This window comes from Helicoverpa armigera, chromosome 14, assembly GCF_030705265.1.
Source record: "Helicoverpa armigera isolate CAAS_96S chromosome 14, ASM3070526v1, whole genome shotgun sequence".
NCBI classification, from domain to species: Eukaryota; Metazoa; Arthropoda; class Insecta; order Lepidoptera; family Noctuidae; genus Helicoverpa; species Helicoverpa armigera.
The window spans coordinates 6,109,293-6,130,560 of NC_087133.1; the positions used below are offsets into that span (position 1 = coordinate 6,109,293).

The 21,268-nt window shown below is 38.6% G+C and overlaps 1 protein-coding gene across 12 annotated transcripts in view; it reads left to right on the forward strand.

Annotated features, from left to right (window-relative positions):
• Positions 1 to 21,268, forward strand: part of LOC110379604 (uncharacterized) — a 73,069-nt gene that overhangs the window by 48,084 nt on the left and 3,717 nt on the right. For 7 of the 12 annotated variants that reach the window (XM_064037808.1, XM_064037806.1, XM_064037807.1 and 4 more), the window contains 17 exons: positions 5,552 to 5,711; positions 6,508 to 6,754; positions 9,343 to 9,438; positions 12,727 to 12,979; positions 13,144 to 13,327; positions 13,414 to 13,573; positions 13,663 to 15,972; positions 16,273 to 16,396; positions 16,501 to 16,749; positions 16,833 to 16,938; positions 17,023 to 17,275; positions 17,662 to 18,087; positions 18,451 to 18,610; positions 19,033 to 19,144; positions 19,954 to 20,064; positions 20,439 to 20,531; positions 20,980 to 21,132. In XM_064037808.1, coding sequence (XP_063893878.1) covers positions 5,552 to 5,711; positions 6,508 to 6,754; positions 9,343 to 9,438; positions 12,727 to 12,979; positions 13,144 to 13,327; positions 13,414 to 13,573; positions 13,663 to 15,972; positions 16,273 to 16,396; positions 16,501 to 16,749; positions 16,833 to 16,938; positions 17,023 to 17,275; positions 17,662 to 18,087; positions 18,451 to 18,610; positions 19,033 to 19,144; positions 19,954 to 20,064; positions 20,439 to 20,531; positions 20,980 to 21,132 — 5,197 coding nt within the window. Of the gene's footprint in view, positions 1 to 5,551; positions 5,712 to 6,507; positions 6,755 to 9,342; positions 9,439 to 10,626; positions 11,069 to 12,726; positions 12,980 to 13,143; positions 13,328 to 13,413; positions 13,574 to 13,662; positions 15,973 to 16,272; positions 16,397 to 16,500; positions 16,750 to 16,832; positions 16,939 to 17,022; positions 17,276 to 17,661; positions 18,088 to 18,450; positions 18,611 to 19,032; positions 19,145 to 19,953; positions 20,065 to 20,438; positions 20,532 to 20,979; positions 21,133 to 21,268 lie in introns of those variants that run through there. The other 5 variants (XM_064037809.1, XM_064037801.1, XM_064037810.1 and 2 more) reach the window with 5 other exon arrangements.

Consider the following 21,268-nt stretch of genomic DNA (forward strand, 5'->3'; position numbering starts at 1 on the left):
TCATGTAAAGTGTATTATGTCTACCGCTACATTCGCGGCACCGTTTTCGGACGTACATTCCTTATCCCCATGCGAATAAAGACAATTTTGCACAGACGTAATCGTGTTATAGCTTGTCGCTTCGAACTTGGCGTCATAGTTAAAAACTTATTACAATAGTATATTCCATGTGACTCTTTGCATAATGGACATGTTAATTCGATATTATTTACCGAAGTCTTACTTGCTGAATATTTATTCTTGAAGAATGATGACGATGTTTTATTTTGCTTGCTTGTTGATGGTTTGGAATTTTCGTTTTTCTTGCGTGAAGATTCCAATGCGGTGAATCTGCTCTCTAAGAAGCTTAGAAACTCCGTCAATTTTGGTAGATCTCTGGGTTTCTTCAGAGATTCCAAATAATGATCATGCGTGTCCGCATCCAATTTCAGCAATAAAATACGCACGATGAATGGATCCCAGCTGTCTATGTTAACGCCTAGGTTCCTTATTGAGTTTAAACACTCTAGAGTGGTATCGTGAATTTTCTTGATCTGAAAACATTTGCTTGTTGAACTACTGGAAGATTCAGTACGAGATCTAGATGAGATGTAAAAATCAACCATTTGTTGTTGTACCTATTGTTCAATATCTCCCAGCAGACATTGTAATTGTCAGAACTGATTTGTAAATGCTGTATCAAACGTTCAGCTTCTCCTCGCACCTTGCTTTTAAGAAACTGCATCTTGTGGGCGTTTGATAAGGAGATGTTACTGTGGATAGCTTCAGTAAACAAGTCCTTGAAAGACACCCAATTTTGATAATTGCCACTGAAGAACGGGATGTCGATTTTGGCGTCCAATTCTCTTTGTGAACTACTGACCCTAGTTTTCTATTAATTGCATTTTTTAATTCATTGTAAATAGTTTCTTGCTTCGTATAAGACACCTCATATTCTTGATTCGTACCCTCTAATTCGCTGTCTAGTTCCCAATGTAAGGAATCTATAATAGACCATCGAGACTGTAGAATACGCAAGGCATCTTTCAACTCCCACTTTTCGGACATAAAATCCAAATTTATCCCTGCCACAGTGCGCTGCAGCGCCCTGAAGTTGCTTGCTTGTTTCTTCAATAGTTCATCAAGCTTGCTAGATGAACCTCTGGAGCATGTCTCGACAGGCGGCGATTGTTGTCCCACCGGATCTTCTTGCTCAGACCATGCAGGACCCTGTTCTTCCTGTGTAGAATCTCCTTGTTGAGTTTCTTTCATCTTCATCAACAAAACTTGATATTGTTGATTGATAAGTTCCTTAGTCGAGATATATAGCTCTTTTGTTTTTTCGTATTTACGGCCAATGAAATAGGGATGAGTCTTACTTTCTTCCATGAGAAGACGTTCGTGATGGTACTGGTAATCAGACCAATATTGATTTAAAGTATCTAAACGTCGCTTGAAATAGTCAGCAGTCTTACGATCCGCTGAGTCTTTTTTGATATTTGTAGCCAACTTTAGGATGGCTGTGTAAAGTTCGTCCTGATTTGCATGTAAGGCCTCCATGACGAGGATTTAATTATAGTAAGAAATAAATGGAAAGATCTTACTTGACTGTTTTGATAACTGCTTACGAATCCTTGGTGATCCGCTGAGACACCTGTTAGCCTCAGATTTTGATGATGAAGCGCTTCTTGAGACACCTGTTAGTCTCGAGTCTGTTGCACTGAACTCCTTATAGTTCGCGGGTCCTTGATGACCCTGGGTCACTTGTTAGTCCCAAAGTTTTGTAGTCACTCAACACAATTCACACAAGTTTTGAGTCACTGGTTAGCTAACCGCTGCACTGTCCACGCGCGCGATATGGACTATGCAGCGTGCAATGTTCACAACCGAAGGACCATAAATATGTATGATCCCTTGCTGGACCCTACAATACTTTAGATGATGGTGGAAAGGAATAAAAGATTGTTAAGTACTGAACACTACTGTATTAACCGAAACGTACTAAAGGTAAAGATGAGCTTAATGGACTATGAGTGAATGAAATGAGTGACGCAGCCCTTGTTGGCTGTAACGAGAACGCTTGACCAACTTGGTAGCTCAACGCGAACTGAACATATATTATGAATTAAAATGTAAGTGGCGTAAAATGCTGATGTGCGGAATGTGCGGTTGCACCGTACAAGATGTTTTATTGATTGGAGAGAAGTAGATTAGGCCGTCTGTAAACCTAAACAGAATTCATCATCAAGTACTGTTGGTATAGGTACCTAATATCTGACGATAGAAGTTCTCATGAAACTACAGGTGTTGTAATAAGGAAGTACGAAAACGCTAGCTAAAAAATAAAAATTCCAACACAAATCATAGTACCCACCTACTGCATCATTTGCATACCAAATTACTAAGTACCAAACATAAACGACATCGACATTTAACACCAAACAATTTAGGCGCAGTTACTGCTATGCGCAAACATTATCACTTTTCTCGGTAGGTACGTAGCCAATAATGCGCGTCCTAGATTCAGCAATGTACAATGTTCAGCACTTTTACAATCGTCTTACGGTCTTACCCTTATTGTTTGTGTTCGCCCACGACGTATTTTCTTGGAACATGGCCGCGGTTTGTATAGTGAATGTTTCTGTGTGGTCTCGGAGCGCCAGCGTGTCGTCGCTTGCCGTATAAGGATGTGGACTCCAAGGAGGTGAAAGGTTAGGCACTGTGTTACCATTCTCACGCTTAGCTTTTCACTATTTCAGTAGACGAGGTCAGGTCACACGTCTACCTTTCCGAAAAGCCTCAGGCGGATCAGTTTTGGATATCCAAACACTCGTGTTGTCCACGTATGTCCTCAATCATGAACGAATAAATTACAACCTTGTCACAAAAGCATTCAAAGAGAGAGTGAATTAATCTATCAAAAAGTTATTTGAACAAATTCCAATTGTGGTGGCACGAAATGTAAAAACCGTTGTGTCATTTATTTATAACTATTTTTCTGGGGCATACATCGTGTGTCTATAAAACTGTTAGCAGACTTTCAATACGACTACATACTTGTAGCAGCAGTATCGCAATAGCTTAATTACTAAATGAATGCAATAGCCGCCATCCGTCCGTCGTGCGTTGAGAAGCAAACGCCCCTACCACGAATCGATGTCATCCAAGTGTAACGTGTTCACTCACTGAAATGTTTCAGTGTATCGTGGTAGGTGCCAGTCGACCTCCATCAGTCGCTCACGGCCAGTTCGGCTGGCGATCTCACGGGTACTTCTCATTGTTTCTCGGATGATGCAAAACCTGAATTGTCAATTGTGAAAATGCAATTAACTCTTAATTCACCGATACCATTAGAAATAATTAACTGCTTAATTATTTAGCTGTGCAAAGTGCAACTTTTCACACGGTTGTTCAATTGTTGAAGCGTTGAATGATTTTATGTTCTTTTGTTTTGTGCGACACGTGACGCGTCAACTTGAATTTTATTTAAGTACCACGAACAGATTATGAAAATACACCTCTAAGCTTAAAGCATGACTTCCGTCGCATTAATCATAAACGGATTAGCTGCGTACTAGCTTGTGACTTAAATCCCTCTTGAAAAATGACACTTGCATCCAGAGCGAAGTAAAATGTAGCGGCTCAGACATGCCACCAGCGTCCGCGACACGAATAGCTGTAAACATAAAATAATAAACACGGTTAACACAAAATTGCGAGATTTTTTCGCGTTGATACGCCTCATTGCTAAATATAACAAGCACAGTTCCGATAATACAGCCGCAGCAGGGAAAATTCTCTTTGGCACTGCGCCGCTATTTGGGAGTTGTATTATCAAAACAACGGCTAAGTAAATGGCTTTCTCCGGCACGCGTTCCTCGAAATTGGGAAACCTCTAACACATTCCGATTAATTACTGCGTAAACCGTTAATTTAAATGAACTTTTTAATGTGTGAGAATTTACTCCTTGTTCCTTTCTGGTATTCTTCACAACATAAATAAAAGTCGGAAAGCCGAAGCATGTTTTGTTTTCTCAGCGATAAATAACTCTGCTTCAAATATTCAGGCGATCGTCTTCGTATGTGGATGAAATAGGAAGTGAAAACAGATTTTAGTTTAGAATACTATAACGCATAGCAAAGATTCCTTTCATTTGAGCCCATAAATTGCGAGAATGAAGTAATGCAGTGCGTCCGCCCACTGGCGTCGTCTGCCCGAGGCAAATGCAATGAAGCCATACCTATAGCTCTGGAATACTTTTCTATATTTGGTGAGTCGTCTGTGTGATCGAAGTTAGACCATTACATCAATTCATCTATGTCGTAAAGGCGAGACGCTATTGTACCCACGTGACAGTGTAATTTAAACGACGCGACTGTTTGACGACTGACCATATTATAACACCCACGAAGCCTGTAGGCTAGCGTATACACCAAATATCAAACATATTATCTTAAAACTACGAGAGAATTTATATGATAGCAAAATATTTCGCGATTCCTCGAGTCAATATGCTCTACATAATTATACAGTTCTTATTAAAACACAGTGAATCAATCAATTCGCTATAGAAACTGTAGCAATAAGTTGGAATTAACATAACATGTTTAGTTACAAAAACAATAGCTCGGCCAGTCATAGCCGCTTCTTAGCAATGTATCACTGATGAGTCAGTAAGCACTTGCGTCACAGACTCCTAACCGGCCTCACGCAGTTCACAGCCTCGCTTGCATTACACCGCGTGACGATTATTGACCCCGATACCTGATCACATTGGATCAATTACTAAGAGAAACCTATTATACCTTATTACCTTGACTGGAAGTAAAGACTGCTAAGTAAAGCAGCGTGTTACGCAGTTTTCCTTATAGCTTGGATGCACATCGACATTCCCTAGAAGGCATGTTGTCCAGCCAGCCCGGCCACCCACGCCCCTCTCCGCTCGATAAACAACCTTTACCACTACATTTTAGTATTCCAATACCTTGCTCGTGACGGTCTAATGTGGCGCCATGGGGCGATTGTTTTTATAGTTATTAGGTAAAGCCGTTTTATACAAACGTTGTTGTTTAAAACGGTTTGTTTTGACAGAATTATGAGGATTTCTTTTCATGGAGTAGGAATCTTTACAGTTGTAGTGTCAGAAAAAATGAACTGTATATATTCATCTTATTTATCGTAACATAAAGTTAACTTATAGATGGATACAATAATCATAAAATATCACAGTCACAAGTAATGATTTTACTAGGAATGATTGCACATCGGACGTCATCTGTTTCGTTATTTCCTGTCAAACATCGTTATTTCCTACGTATGTATCTACGTCTATATCAATAGGGTCAAACTGAAAATGACTTCATAATCAATCTATGTTACATTTAAAAAAGTTAACAGACATGAAATAACGCTTGAGTAATATAACAGACAATAGATAATTATGTCCTTAGACATCATCATCAGTGGATGGCAAAAAGACTTTAAAGCATGTTCTAATCTAAAGAACTGTTCCTGATCTTGCACTATCCTCTTATACGTATATCTAACATGGTCTTCTTCTGCGTATTCCAGGGCCACCGCCACGGCTGGGGCTGAAGGCGGCGAGCCCCGGGGTGGCAGGCGCCGACGAGGACTGCAACAGCAACACCAGCCTCACCGGGAGCCAGCACTCGCACGATGACATCGACGCGCACTGCGATAACTCCGGGTACCTCTGGTTCCTCGACTATAAGTGAGTACCTTGTTTTTAGTATTATACATAATATAAATATATTAAGTACTTTTCTAATGCCCTTCTTCCTTCTAATATCTATGGGTTATTTGTAACTAATCATGATCAAAAGTTTCCCTAATCTTTCTTCCTTTTCTCTAAAGAACTACTACAACTACCGCATTCGGATAAAAAGTAGCCTATATTTATTTATTTTACTGTCAGCTCAATATACAAAAACTAAGCTCTAGATCATATTTCGATAAACTTACATAGCTAGGTTGCATTCCCCGAAATAAGATATTATTCGCCAAATAGTTCGTGGTAAAGTATAAACTACCTCAGAATTCCCAGTAAAGCTTGTTCGCTAACTACTATATTGAAGCAAATAAACAACAATTCCGTGACATTTCCAAGTTTGTAAACTTTGGAAAACAGTCCATTATTTTTTGTGCTTTGTATTTTTATATCAGCTTTTGAAATGTCTTTCTACGTTTCTCTTGTAACGAATGAAACAATGGATTGACCCAATTCATTACTGCCAGCCAGGTAACTCTAATCTTCGGGAATACCAACAAACAATCCGATTTGGGTTACTGAAATGGGTCTAATCCGTTAACGCTTTCAACCGAAACTGGATTTATTAATTAAAGTTAGTTTACAATAGCTCTCTAACGAATATTCAACACAGAAAATTAATTCTAAATATTGCTGGATTGAATTGACAAGTATTATAATCGAAATATTCGTAAAATTGATTGTCAATATTGCTAGATTAAATTGACAAGTATTGTAATCAATGTTTTTTGTGTTTCAGCCCAATTTTTCGAGACGGCTCCTGCCACCACACCTCAGTGCTGTCCTCCGTGTCTGCCTCCTACAAAGGCATAAGCGACCTAACATCACGATTCGAATTCACGTCCCGCTACAACGACATTGCGCGGGACCTTGACGCGAACCTCGCTGAGGCTGACATGGAGAGTTTTAGGACTGAAGACATACACGCACTGTTGATGACCGCCAACTTGCCACACGACACCATCATTGACGACAGGACGCATGATGTGAGTACACTCGAGTCATGTCATTAGGACTCTATTAGAAATCGAAATTGTTACACAAGTAGGTAGATAAAAGATAAACCACTAAATAAATGCCAAACTAGTACTAAAAGTCCAAAAGATTCTTCTTTATAACAATTGTGCAAAAAGAGGGTCATAGTTCCGGCGTACGGGTCGACTGATCGATATTTAGCAAGCCACGGTTGGCCCGATAATGGATGGTCATCCATTTCGTGCAAAATCCCGCTGTTCATTTGAAAATGGAAAGCTGATAAAATCGCTGTCAGTTCAATAGAAGTTTAGTTTTATGTAGTGTAACTAGCTGAAGGAACTTTGATAAAAACTATTAACACGTGGAATAGTGAACAATTCAGTTGTAACATATTAGAACCTAATCTGACCCACGTTAAAAGTTCATCACCTTTTGTTAAAATCTTAGCCCTCCCATATTGTTAAAATCTTAGTCCTCCCTGAAATGATGCAAAGTTAATTTCTCCGATAAAATGTATCGCTCGGACGAGGGATTTATTATTAAAAATAGAAGTTTAAGTAGATAAGATTTTATGAACATACTCCATGTACTTATTAACATAATATGAGGCAATTTATGACATTGATGGTAGGATGGTGCGCCTTATTAATATTCCAGGCGTAACTATATTGCTTATCCATTAGGTTGTGCAAACTATAAGTGGTACTCCCGTCCGTAAACTTATTAGCCAGTTGAGCAACGTTGTAGAAAATTATATATTTTTGCGACTACAGTGCAGGATTATTCGAGATTATCTCAATTTCTTACAAAGTTCATCAGATGAATCATCAAATTGCATTTAATCAATAACCTGCTTGTCTTATTCGTGGCCGGCTACGACCTTGCAATGTCGATAAAGATTAAATATTCGTTCTGGGTTAATCTTTGCGATATGATTGCAGGCCACGGAAGCATTGTAATATAACCAGTTGGATAGGAAAAATCTGATACCTAAATTATAATTTTCGATGTCAAACCTACCAAAATTATTTTATAGCTAATAAATAATAAATAATAATCGTAATTGAATAAGCATAAAATCATATTACCCTTATCCGCAAAAATATAGTTATATTAAATGTAGGTAGTTAAAATGAACCTAAGATTCAATTTAACGAGAACATGGTGCCTGATGACTAAAATAATACTCATTAGCCAGTAATAAACCCTAGTGTCAGCACTCTTCGCTCAGAAAAAGGAAAGGCGTTGATGGAAAGCTAAGAGTTAAGCCACATGTCTGTTAGTGCACCTTAATAAATCCCATTTATATCTCCACAGCATTTATAGTATTAAAATAATATGCTGCAATTACCTATATTCTTCTTATTTGCCCAAGTATGTCTACCAGTGTCTGCAAAACTGAAACGTGGTGATAATTATAATGGTAGGCACCTACCACCTGCCCTGTCTTAATGTTTCTTAATATTATTTCAAGCAGTGCATTGTACGCACAAAGATCAAGGCACATTGCATAATTGTGCAGATCAAGTATTTTAGTAGGCAGTTAACATAATCTTAAGCCGCAAAACGTAAAACGAAAATTGTCTCGAAATGAACTTACTGCGGTTTTGAAAGCAGCTGTGAATTAACTTGCTGTGTTGCAATGATAAAGTCATAAAAGGACAAGTCACAAGACGTGAACATAACGAATAAAGTTTATTTTTATTGTCGTATTTACATTTTTAAATTAAATAAAATGATGTTATCATTCAATTCAAGTATGCATACCTTATGTGCACATATTTGTGATTGAAGAGCCAATAAAAATGATTAATTCGCAGTTGATGACATCATTACAAGTCTGTAGACAAATTGTTTAAACGCTAACCCAGATAAAGAAAATGAATTCATTAACAACAAATATTAAACGGTCTCTCTAGACTTCGAAGAGGCTACTCTAGATAACAGAATACATTACTGAACTCAAGTATCTTGAATCTTGCCTTGTGGATCATTTGTATACGTGTATGTAGATATAATTGCACCAGGTGTTTATTCTACAGTTCCGGCAAGCGCTGCTATGTTGATTTTATTTAATATCATCGTAAAAACCTTGTTTGGAGATCTGAAATATGCCACAAGAGCAATGTCGCCGGTACTCGATATTATCGTCGTAGCAATTTTGCAAGCCTCAGAAGCAATCAAAGATCGTGAAACTTATTGTGTATTTACGGAGACGGAAGTTATGGCGTTGAAATCGACCATTAACATTCATGCAATGGTTGTTACATGCAGGCAGCAATTATACGCCTCCCTCCAAAAAGTAACATTAGCAATAGAAATATCTATTATTATAGCTATATAAGCCAATATTTCAAATACTAAAAATACTTCGAAATTAACGTCTTAAGCTGTTATCAAAATCATAATTATTTTATTCTTCCTTGTAATTTGCATGATCCAAAATTATACACTTCATGGGTTTTTGGTCTTTATTACTAATACTTCATTTATTTATGTATTATTTTCTCCTATATCTTTGTTTATTTTATGTATGTTTATTTTTTCAGTATCACTACCCTTACTTTCTTTATGGATGATGTGTTATGGTGTATTGCAGAGTAACCCCCGAGGCGAGATGTTCGCGAGCATCTCTAGCTCTCTCATGGAAAGATTTCGATTCGACAGCAGTGTCAGTGCCGACAGTAGTTTCCAGGTTCGCCTCGCATTGCTGTTCAGTGTTCTATTTTTTTATTATTCATGCATACATTTCCAAATTAATTACTACATTTATTTCATCTCATCGTGGTCACTCATGCTAAGCACTTACAATTTATTTATTTCTTAAAGCACAATTACTACACTGCAGGCTACAATTTTACTATGTGTTGTACTTTTGGCCGGCAGCGACAGCGCCATCTAGTGTTCTATTTGACATTCCACTAGGCAAACTACACTTAGATCATAACAGATGTCGCTCAATACCATGAGCTTTTCTGATTGTTATTAGATAAAAATCCAAAAAATAATATTCTAGTTCCGTACAATTACATACATTTTGATAATTAATTGGAATATAAATATATTGAATTTAGCAAATGATTGTCTAGAATAAATGTACCTAGTAGTAGAAATGTATAGCAAAGGATCATTGCATATGAATTTTGTTATAAAACTACCTAATGGGCTGACAAATATTAGATTATTCATAAATTACATATTTTGAGAATAAAAGAGGTACATAAATAATTAGGGCTTTCATTAAGAGGCTAATACTCCATTACCACAAACCATCACGTTTCCGTGTTGACCAATTAACAGTTACTAACTCCCTGGAGTACGTACTCATCATAACAATAGTTGAAAAGCCCAGACGCTTGGCTAGCATTCACAACTAGTGTTCCTTATAGTGTGAAGTGCGTTGGTCCCACGGGATGTGCTAGTAGTAAAGACGAAATAAGACCACTATCATTGTGTGCGTGATTCAACTCACACATCTATATTTTAACACTAACTACACGCTGAATTGCGTCAATCAGTTTAACCACGCTCGTTATTCCCCCAGTCATAGTCTTTCCCTCGTCAACTACATCTGTGTGTGTGCGCTATATTTAATCATCCTTATGTGTGGCCCTGTACACACTGCCACCATGTGTGTGAGTTGCCAATGAAGTCTATCCACTAGGACAGCCGTTCTCAAACTGTTCATAGCGTACACAACCACGCTGATTTTGTAACTTACCAATTCACAAGGGCCTATTAAATAAAATAATTGTTCCTGTAGTACTTCAAACCTTGAAGTGTTACTAATTGTAACTTGTTAATCAATAATTACCATTCGGCTAATGAGCATCTGTTGCCCCCATTAATCTTATTTTAGCGTGTGCTGCGCTTTGATAACAGTGGCATACTGAGCTCTGAGTGAGCAGCACGCGCGTTTACGTTGCGTTTGTTGTTGAAAGTTTGAGAAGCGCATGTTGTGTCTAATATTAAAATTAATATTCCCGCTGCCCCAGTCGCGCCCAGGGCTCTCGGGAGAGCTGTGCTGTGCACTTTATTGAAATGAATTCGATCACATGTTGCTTTACCAATAAATGTGATAGTTCAGAGAACCTTATAGATAATTGTGTTTGCGATAGATAACGTGTTACAGTGGACATTGTGGACTCATATATTTTGATAGTGTGTGCTGAGCATGATGGCAGTGACAGTTTGGAACAAGTAGATGGTGAATGATTTAATAGTGTAGTGATCCCGTTCTATTAGAGACAGTGGGAATAGAACAAGCGTTGTTAAAAATGGGTGTGACGGAGTATGATTGGGATTCTTACAATGGATACTATTCAGTAAGTTTATCATATAAGATGTCATAATGAGCCTTCTGTGGCATGTAAGCTGGACCACCTAGAAGGGATAAGCTTCTAAGGCATTTATTAATAGGTGTTCTTTTTATTATTCAAACGACCGCCATACTATTTCTTCTCATTCTTATTATAAACCTGTAGGTACTTTCATACTCTGCAATAACACTATTGACTTTATCAACACTATAAATTACATCACCACTTTCTTTTAATAGTTTATTACTCATCTTTATCAATAAACAGTTCTTAAGTCATACAATACTTGTCTAATGGAACGTTCTATACATATTTTACTGACCACTTTATTATATTCTTATCAAACTACCCTCATTAATTATAGAAGAGTAATCATTAAGCGGTACTTACTCAATAATTATAATAGAACATACATGTAAAACAATATCATTGTTGTGAGTGGTTGTTTGATTTGTGACCTCATTTGTAGCAGGAAAAGGAATTAAATTGATGATAACGCTCGCACTGGCAGCCATGTTGTTTGTCACTTTAAACGTCCCGTTTGACTCTGACTGTACCACAGATGTGTAGGGCGTGTCATGAAAAAGTAATGGGGAGAATAACCACACTGTTTTTGAATTTCGAAATCTGAAGATTCGATCGCACTTTTGAAACTGACACTAACAAACATAGCTGCTACGGAAAAAAATATGCTTGTCTGTACTTTTGTTGACGTAAAACTGGAGTTAAATGATTGATTCAGCTAAGGAAAAACTACAGCTATAGCCACAGTAAATATTCCTCTATTGTAATAAATTATGATACAAGGAAAACACGGTACTCTGCATAATTTCGCGGAAAATTTTGCGAGTATAGAATCCTTACATTACCTACCTACATTACAATTAGCATTGTTAATCGAAAATCATGTGTTTCGTCGAAAACACTACCTAAATGTTTAAAATTCCTAGAAGTAGGTACACAAATATTTATTATTTACTTTTTACCCTAATGAGCCCAATTAGTATATTATATCAGATTATACATAAACATCATCATAAAAGTTTTTATAAAGCAACAAGTTTCCAAATGAGTATTTTTACAGACGATGTTGTCCTAAAATTCCGCCCTTTTTGAGATAAGCTTTTTAATCACTGCCACACTTTGATTATAAATATCCCGGTTAGATAAACCGAATAGCATCGGTATAAAGCTATACAACGCTATAGGTTATTGGATAATGGACATTGTACCTGTAAGTAACTGCAGCCCATTATTTTTAGAAGCGACTTGCATCCGCGTCCGTTATAACTACACGCAAATGTTTATGTTCCAACTACCACGCGTTACAGTTTCGAAATCTTCTGAGAACATTCACATGTTGTAGTGAGCAACATGTTGCTTTCAGCGTTTATAAATGTTCCGTATATTGTATTCGTTTTATTGCCTTTCGTATAGATTCCTTATTGAAGGTGGAAATTATGTTCCTCTTCCACCAAAATGTTAGTTATGGTTTAGCGGTTAAACGGAAACACAAATTATTGATATGTTAAGGTAGAATGAAAAGTTACGTTAATCTAAATGAACTCAATACACAATCAAAAAATACAAAAGGAGCTTTATAAATATTGTGCTTAACCGCTGTGACGATGGATTGTTATAAAAATATGAATTTTCTCCACTAGGGTGAAGAATCCGTCGGTTCGATCAACACAATGTCGATATGCAAGTCAGAACTCCTGTTCTCCCCCGTAAAGGAGGGTGCGCATGGCGTTCACTTCAGCGTGGACAGTCTCGACTGCGAGCTGCCCTCTGAGCAGGACCTCATTCTCACCTGCCAAGCCAACAAGGACAACTACACCATCGCCTTCGAGGGCAGTCTCACCACATACTCTGAGGACAGTGAGTGCGTTGAACCAGCCGTCAATCAAAAACATGGTACGCAACATTGATTTCCTTTCCACCAACTATTCAGGCATACCGCCATAATGATATAATGTTTACCCACTTTACAATGACGCTAATATACGCACCGGTACTGAATCACTGCCTTGTAATTACTCATGATAACATGCCAACTCATACACTCAATATTTTTTCAGACAAATTGGGCGAGGAAGAAACCTTAGTTTTAGATAACGATGAAAGAACGCGCAGGAATTTAGAATTATTAGAGAGATGTAAGAAATTAACTAATAAATTAACGACGTCTATGGCTAGGAGCGATTTAGGATTAACTACTTGGAGTAAGCTTAAGAAACAAACCAGTCAGTCACCCTTAAGGAGGTAAATATCTTTCAATCATTTATGTTATGCTCAGTTATTTTTCTTTTCTTTTTTCATTTCTCACAACATAATATCCAATGTTATAGGCATCCCTCTGGAAATAACAATGAAGGTTCAAATGATGCGACTGATGCAACAGACGACAACATGAGCAATTCAGTCATCAAAAGCCAAAGTTTGCCAAATCTGTACAGGCGGAAACTTATGAATAGTTCCATAAATTCAGCTGCTCTGAGTAATTCAACGGTATGTATTAGAAACTATTGCCAAGAAACTTTCTAGCACACTATTTACCTACTGTGTATTTATATACTAACAATATATTTCTTTCTCAGGTTGATTCTTTCACCGTGAATCAAAGACTAATGGGCACTCCTATGTGCATGAAAGTATACGATGTCTCACAACAGCGATCATCTCAGGGAAGTCAACATTCGGAACCTATGAGCACTTCTTCAACTGACAATCAAACTTCATCTGACAAGAGTCAACCAAAACAAGCATTTAGCCTAGTAAAGTTATTTATGAAACAAAAAAGCATGAGCAACGATGGCATTGTAAGCATGGATCAGCTGGACAGATCGGAATGCTGGCCTTCAAGCTCTGGCGGTGAAAGCGGAGAGTCCATGGGCGAACAAAGACTAGTCGATTCTAAAACCGCAATCTCAGAGCGACCTCAAATAGAATTACCTAGCACTGCAGTAGAAGAGGTATCATCAGTCGTCTACGAGGAGATACAATCAGTGAATCCATTCAATAACAGAGTATATGATGAAGTATTGATCGAAGAAGAGGAAACAGGCGATGGCACTAAGTTGAGTGATAGTGAAACCAATCTTTATGCCACTGTGAACAAACCACATCTTAAGAGAACTAATTTAAATGTTATGAACAGTCCTTCGAGAATGAGAAGTAATAGAAAATCATGTTCTTCCCAATCTTCGGCCACTAGCGTTAGCATTTCAAGCTGTTCTGAATCCGATGGAACTCAGATCACAAGAATGAATAAGCTTCTACAGCGTGAGCAATGTGACCATAAATCAACGTCAACTCACCTTGAAGCTGATACTATAGATAAGAGTATACAAACATCCAGCATGCAGTTGTCAAATATGTCGCAAAGAGAACTATTCAAGGTTGTCGAGCCATCGTTTTTAGAGAAACTAAAAGAGGGTGATTGCGAGAAGCCTGTATTTGTCCTGTATCCTAGCTATACTCTGCCAGATATCAGTTTCTTGAACGGACGACCAAATATTTATTTAAATCCTTTGAAAATAAATATAACACCCAGATCAAGTGAAAGCAAAAGGAATCGGTTGCAGGTAAAAGGTAAACGACCCTTCTCATGCAATGATCTTGAAATGCTAAAGAAAAAAGGAGTTGGTCATATTAAGGATTGGGATTCTCTTAACTTTTTACTTCCAATGGAATGCAGGCAACTACTATCTGAAGTGCCTGAACTTATGCAACACATGAAGGAAAAAGAGGGAGCGCAAAAATGTTCTGATAAGTATTGCAATGCTTCGCCTGCTGCAAGAGCCAAAAATCGACCGATGAGTTGTGATTGCAATAATCTAGCTGGTAATACTACAGCAGTATCTTCGAGTTCAAGCACAGCCACTCAGCCTTCTTCAGGATATCGTGGTTCATCCACAATGCTAACAGATTCTTCCGCACAAAACAGTCCCGCACCTGCTGGAAATTTCAATCCTCTATTTGTATATCGGTACGATAGTGCCACAAGCTCTGAGGCGAGCGGTGTAAATAATGATGGACAAAGAATAAACCCCAATATTCCAAAACGATCATTGTCGTTAGCAGATCAAAATCGCATTCCGAAACAAGGCGAATTAGCACCGCCGAGGCCACCATTACCAAAGAGCATATTGCGCAAGTCCATGGATAAAACACGCAAATCTAGTGCACATACCAAACGATACAGTATGTTTGAAATGGATGATCTTATTCAAGATCCAGTCGTTTGCATGACAGCTGCGACGGAACATAAAACTAAGAGACGATCATTACAAGAACCTTATTATCTCCAAAATCAAACTGTAGACTATAGAAAGAATAATGATCTAGCTGCAAAAAGGTTATCACAACAATTCCTCGATGCTGCCGAGAAAGATGCCGATTATAACGAATACTATCCAGATGAAGGTGTTGGAACAGAAAGTAGTCTAGAATCAGGCAAATCTAACGAACTCAAGTTTCATAGACCACATACTCCACCGTTGCCTAAACCGAGAACAAAGAAAATGGAGTATACTGAATTCCCTCCTCCTGGTGCACTAATCAGCAGTGCAGATTTGCAACAACTTGAAGAGTTTTTGAAACACAGTGGATTCAATTGTCTAAACATGGATGAATGGGATCAAAATCAAGTTCAAAAGGTAAGGAACCAGGTGTCCAAATTTCTTCAGATGAAACGATCTATGGAAGAGAACCAAAGATCCACAGAATCAAGCGGCAGTAGTTGTAACAGTAAGAAGTCTGTGAGTTTTGCGCAGAAATCTGAGGTCCCCAAGACCGACGGTCAACCATCTCAATTAAAACCTATGGAAGACGTAAAGGGTGTCAGTCTAACAACGCCACCTAACTCGCCAAACATTTCCGCTGTGATAGCGCAAAGGCTTTACCAGGTAACGTTTCATTTGCTAATGCTACTTCTGCTCACACACATCATTGCCCGTTAATTTCTGTGAGTATCTTTCCTATTTTATTTGCTCCTTGGTTTTCTATTTATTATTGGATTTATTTCTGCTAAGTATGTGCATTATGTTATGCTGAAGAATTTTAATTTGCACACATGTTTTCCTTAGCAACTTGAACACGTTACCTGCGCTTGTCACTCATTAATTATTTAGTGACATCAATTTTTATTGAAATGTGTTATTTTCATGCATGCTGTCAAAGTATCAGATTACTGAATATCATTCTAGGGCAAGAATCTGGCAGAAATACCAATTTGCGAGGAAGCTGAAGTGAGCCCTGATGAATTTGGAAGCCCCATTCACCATGATGCTAGAGGCAAATATGATATCATCGATGTGTCACAAAAGAGAGGTAATTCCACCAATAACGCTCAAACTGTAATAACTAAATCATTGATTTATATTGTTTTTTTTCAAGTATACATCCAAACATAATATAAATACTATTAATTTCAGCTTTAGTCTCAAACGTGACCGATGCTGTTGAAATGTTGATTCAGCATTTCTCGTCCGCCACGGATCAAGCAGAGTTAGCTTTCTTAGGAGACTCGAAGGAATCCCCGGCCTGCGCTAAAATCGCACTGAACGCACTTTGCCCAGCCTTGTATGCGATATTCAGGGATGGCCTAAAAGAGAACATCGAGACCTCTTTTGGAGCAGTAAATAACTCTGTTTGGCAAATGGTCGAAGCAACTGCTAGACAAGGTAATAAATTGCCAATGGGCGCCAACTTTGTTAATTGAATATTTCTGTTATCGTCATTTTCTAATGGTGGTTTATCTTTTTAGGACCGATAACAAAATCTCTCAATGAATTGGTACTGAGGATTAACAGCGAAGATGCAGTCACTGAGGGATTAGTCAAATTCAATGCGTTCATCCTTGGTCTACTCAAGTAAGTACAGTAACTTATTAAAAAATATATTACATATTCTTCCTTACAAACATAGCATATATTTCATGTGTGGTTTCTTTTCAGTGCTCAATCCGTGGACGCTTGGGTTTCATATATACGTACTCGGGAATCAATATTAGCAAAACACTACAGCCCTGATTCTCTGATCCTCGCTGGTTGTGTGGGCGAGACGCGATGCCGAGCCCTTCTCGATACGCTATTGGCCAGCTTGGAACCTCTCAAACTTCTTCCCTTTTCCCTGGACCTCATGTTTGAAATGCGTGAATTGCACAGAAGTTTCAAGAAGATCGAAAGCGATATGCGTGCTGCTAGTCGGGTAAGTTTAGATTACATTCACAAAATAACATCTAATATGTAAGATCCGACACTGAATGCTACTTTCCCATGAAATATACGTAATCAATATTCCGTGTCTTTCGTGTTCCGAAACCACTATCGCATACTATCAAACAGCCGCCTGCCGGAGCAACATCGCTTTATTTGCATTTTATTGTTTACTGCATGTGCTTAAATCACAGTTCACGGCGTACGAACGCGATATTTTAGCATTTACTTTCGTGCACAGCTTACATAAAATGCAAATAAAGGTATTGCCGAACATTCGAAGTGGATCGATGACCTTGTGAAGGACTTTAACTTGTACTAAACTAACGTTGGATGGCATGATGCATGATGCTAAAAACTATTTGGTGTATTTAACAGCCCACTTCGATTAACACTCCACCACTAACCCTGAACCAGCGGAATTTGCTGAAGCTGGTGCGTTCGATGCAGTCGAGCGGTCTCTCCAGCGACGATTGTCAAACTAGTGTTATTATGAGACACAAAGAACCTAAAAACAAAGAACCCTCTACTCCCGACCTGCTCAATGATTCGGCAAATGTAAAGACTACCGTAGAAAAGAATAGACCACGCTCTTGTGTGAATCCGACAACCATTGGTTATGACATTTGTCCGAACAATAGCAGGATAGAGATAGAAACTAACCGCAGATGGTCCGGCGTGCATTTGGGTTCCAAGTTGATGCAGGCGTTTGATAGACTCGTGTTCGACGACAGCGACGATTACACTGATAGTCTAGAAAACAATAAGCCTCCCTCTGCTAAGCCCTCCAGCAATGACGTGAAGGTAACTCGCCGGCGCTTTGTGTGGACGTTAGATCAATGTTATGTGCTTTGAAAAAGGTTTTGTTGCGGTCTCCGTTGTTATTAATTTGCAGGTTGTTTTAATTTAGGACCTTGCTTACTGCTTCTAACATTTATTTTGTGCTTACTTTACTTTTTTGCACCTCATCATTTTAAAAATTGCAATATGTTGTGTCCTCAATGTTTGTTTTTGTTATGTCCCTTGTAATATATTTTTCTTGACTATAAGAACTGCCCTTCATTGCAATTTGAATTATATTAAAATATTGGAAAATAAAAGCCTTGGGAAACTTAAGTTGTGATTTATTTTAGAAAATATTTGACGATGTTTGTATGTTTCGTACAGCTGGAGTGCAGCGGAGAGGAGAATTGGCGACCAGGGTCAGCCAGCAGCGGTGCCAGTGGCAACACTGGCAACGGCAGCGGCAACTCAGGTGGCAAATTCCGTCGTCTGCAACTCAAATGGGAAATGCTCAGCAACGCTGAAAGTCCCGTCACACCTTCAGGTTTGTTCAAGATTTATCACAAAAAATACATCCATCATAATCAACCATGTTTCTGAGAAAAATATTGTTTTTGAGAACATGAGTATATCCTGAAATAAACGATAAAAAACTGCAAAACAAGTTTGCAAAAACACTCGTTTACATTGTACTCGTGAGAACAAGGAACAGCTGTGTAAGCCGAGTACGGTATATGACGTCATACATACACCTACATAACAATAACACTATATGCTACAACTAGCTGTTCCACGCGGATTCACCCGCATCCCTGGGTCTACCCACACCCGTATAAAGTAGCCATGTTCAACGCAAATTGGTTCAATAGTTACTCACCCTATTGAATCCAAACAAACAAACAATCAAATCTTTCTTCTTTACCATTAGTATAGGTATATCTGTAAGTTGTTTATTTATATATTCAGGAGAGACGTCCCCGGCGGCGGCGCGTGGCTCCAAGATCCCCAGGCCCGTGTCATCGCCCGTGCGGCCGGTGGCACCCGCGCTGCAGTCACCAGCCAAGAATACCACCCATCGGTAAGTAATAGCAATACAATGGCCTTTTGTTCAACGTCCCATTCAATCGTTATTTCTATCAGGGTTGTGTACTTTAGTATAGTGGTCTTTCACTTCTTTTGACATCACACTGATAAATTATTATTTAAATACTGACGACTGGTCTCAATAACCTCATCCTCCAAACCTTTTCTAACTTAACTATGTTGGGGTCGGCTTCCAGTCTTACCGGATTCAGAAGCGACTGGTCTATTTGATTTTAATCAAAATGAATTTTACATTGATTTATCTTAACTTTCATAGGTTAAGATCCTTCCTAAAAACAAACCGACCTTGAAGTTCCAATTCGCGCAGTCATAAGACCAATCAACGGTTAACACAAAAATATTGTTACAATGTCTACAGTAGGTATGTCATGCGCTAACAATGACGAACCAATTGAGTAGGTTGTGGTCATTGTGCTAATTCCCTCAGGACGCATTATTACTTTGTGCCAAATGTGGTCAAACGGTGACCATAAATCCTGTCACCGCACGGTTGATAATAAACGACATCATTTATGAACTTGTTTCTGAAATTTTATTCTCATTGCACTGTCTTTGCCTGTCTTGATTTGAAAGATTACGTCAGCCTTATATTTCGGTTTCTTAACTACATAAAACGTATCAATTACGACTGTTTTAATAGCGGGTGTCCCATTTTTATAACAGCGTTCTAATTCCACTAAACTCAACTACTGAATTGCGTCATGGCGACGACTACCATTGAACGTTTATGATAAAAATTCTATCTTAGGAATTAGGAAGTAAGGTTTTTTTTCTTTTAAACAGGGGTATCCCAGTGCCGGTTCGTAAGGGAACTTCACCAACGACGTCGACTCCCAGAGCGACCAATGCACGTGCGGGAACTGCCAACAAGAAACCTCCGCAAGCTGCTAACAGGTACATAGCCATGCTTTAATAATACACCCATTTCCATCACCTAAGTCACATAAGTAATTTATAGAACTGTTGACGATCAACTGAGATGGCACTGAAAAAACTCGGGTACCCTAAAAATAAACTGTAAAGAACTTCGGTGACATAAAACTTTATAGTTGAAATAGCAGCTATATTTTATTTTTATTGAGCACAAAATTATATGTTTACTACACCTACTTCAAGGCTAAATGGTATATCGCAGGTGGCGGGATATTTATTTTTATTTCTTCCTACAGAAACACTGAAAAATATTCTTCTATTATTTTTTGCTTTCGTATAAATAATGTCTAGCACCGCAATATATTATGTATGCTTATACTGCACAATATCTCCAGAGTGTTACCCGAGACGACAGCGAAGAGACCCGAAGTGAAGCCGCGAGTGCAAAATGTAGCTGTTTGTAACCCTACAGTTGTTAAGAGAACACCGTATGTACTAGAGATGGGAATAATTACGACTAACACCGTTTTCGTCAGCTTGATGCTAACAGCATGTGCATGCGGGTTAAAATGAATTCAAGTGTACTTTTAAGAAATAAGACAAAGTCATCTTCATAGTTCATTACTTAAACTCCCTCTGACTGCTTCGTTGATCTAGTTTATGGAGACTAGAACTAATAGTAGTTGGCGGTGTTACATACACCCCCTTGCTAGGGAGGACACGTAAAGCCAGCATCCCCAAATGCTACTCAATAGCGCTCGTTGTAATAATACCACTGATTCTAGATTTGAGAAAACTGTGACACTGGAGCTTGTTAGGTGATTAAATCCTGCATCTCACTCGAGAAGAAGAAGACTTATCTACTGAGCTTACATCATCAGACTCATCAGGCTACTGTACACAATTCATTACTAAGTCCTACCCCCCGTCTCACAGGACGTCCCGCGTGGACGGCGCGAGTCACGGTGGCGCGGCTCCGAGGCCGTCATCCCTGCCGTATGGGCGCACGCCGCCACCCGCCGCGCCGCGTCGCGCCGCCTCCTCTTCTGCAGCGAGAGCTAGCCACACCAGCAACCAGCAGAAGCATAAGTACGTACTGACATTTTTATTAGCTCTTTTTCTTTTTGAGAACCAGTATCGAGGTGTTTCTTCCACAAATGTATGCAGGAACAAATTAATTCGACCTGGTATATTAATTTGCGATCAAAAGGTATCTAGAAGGTAT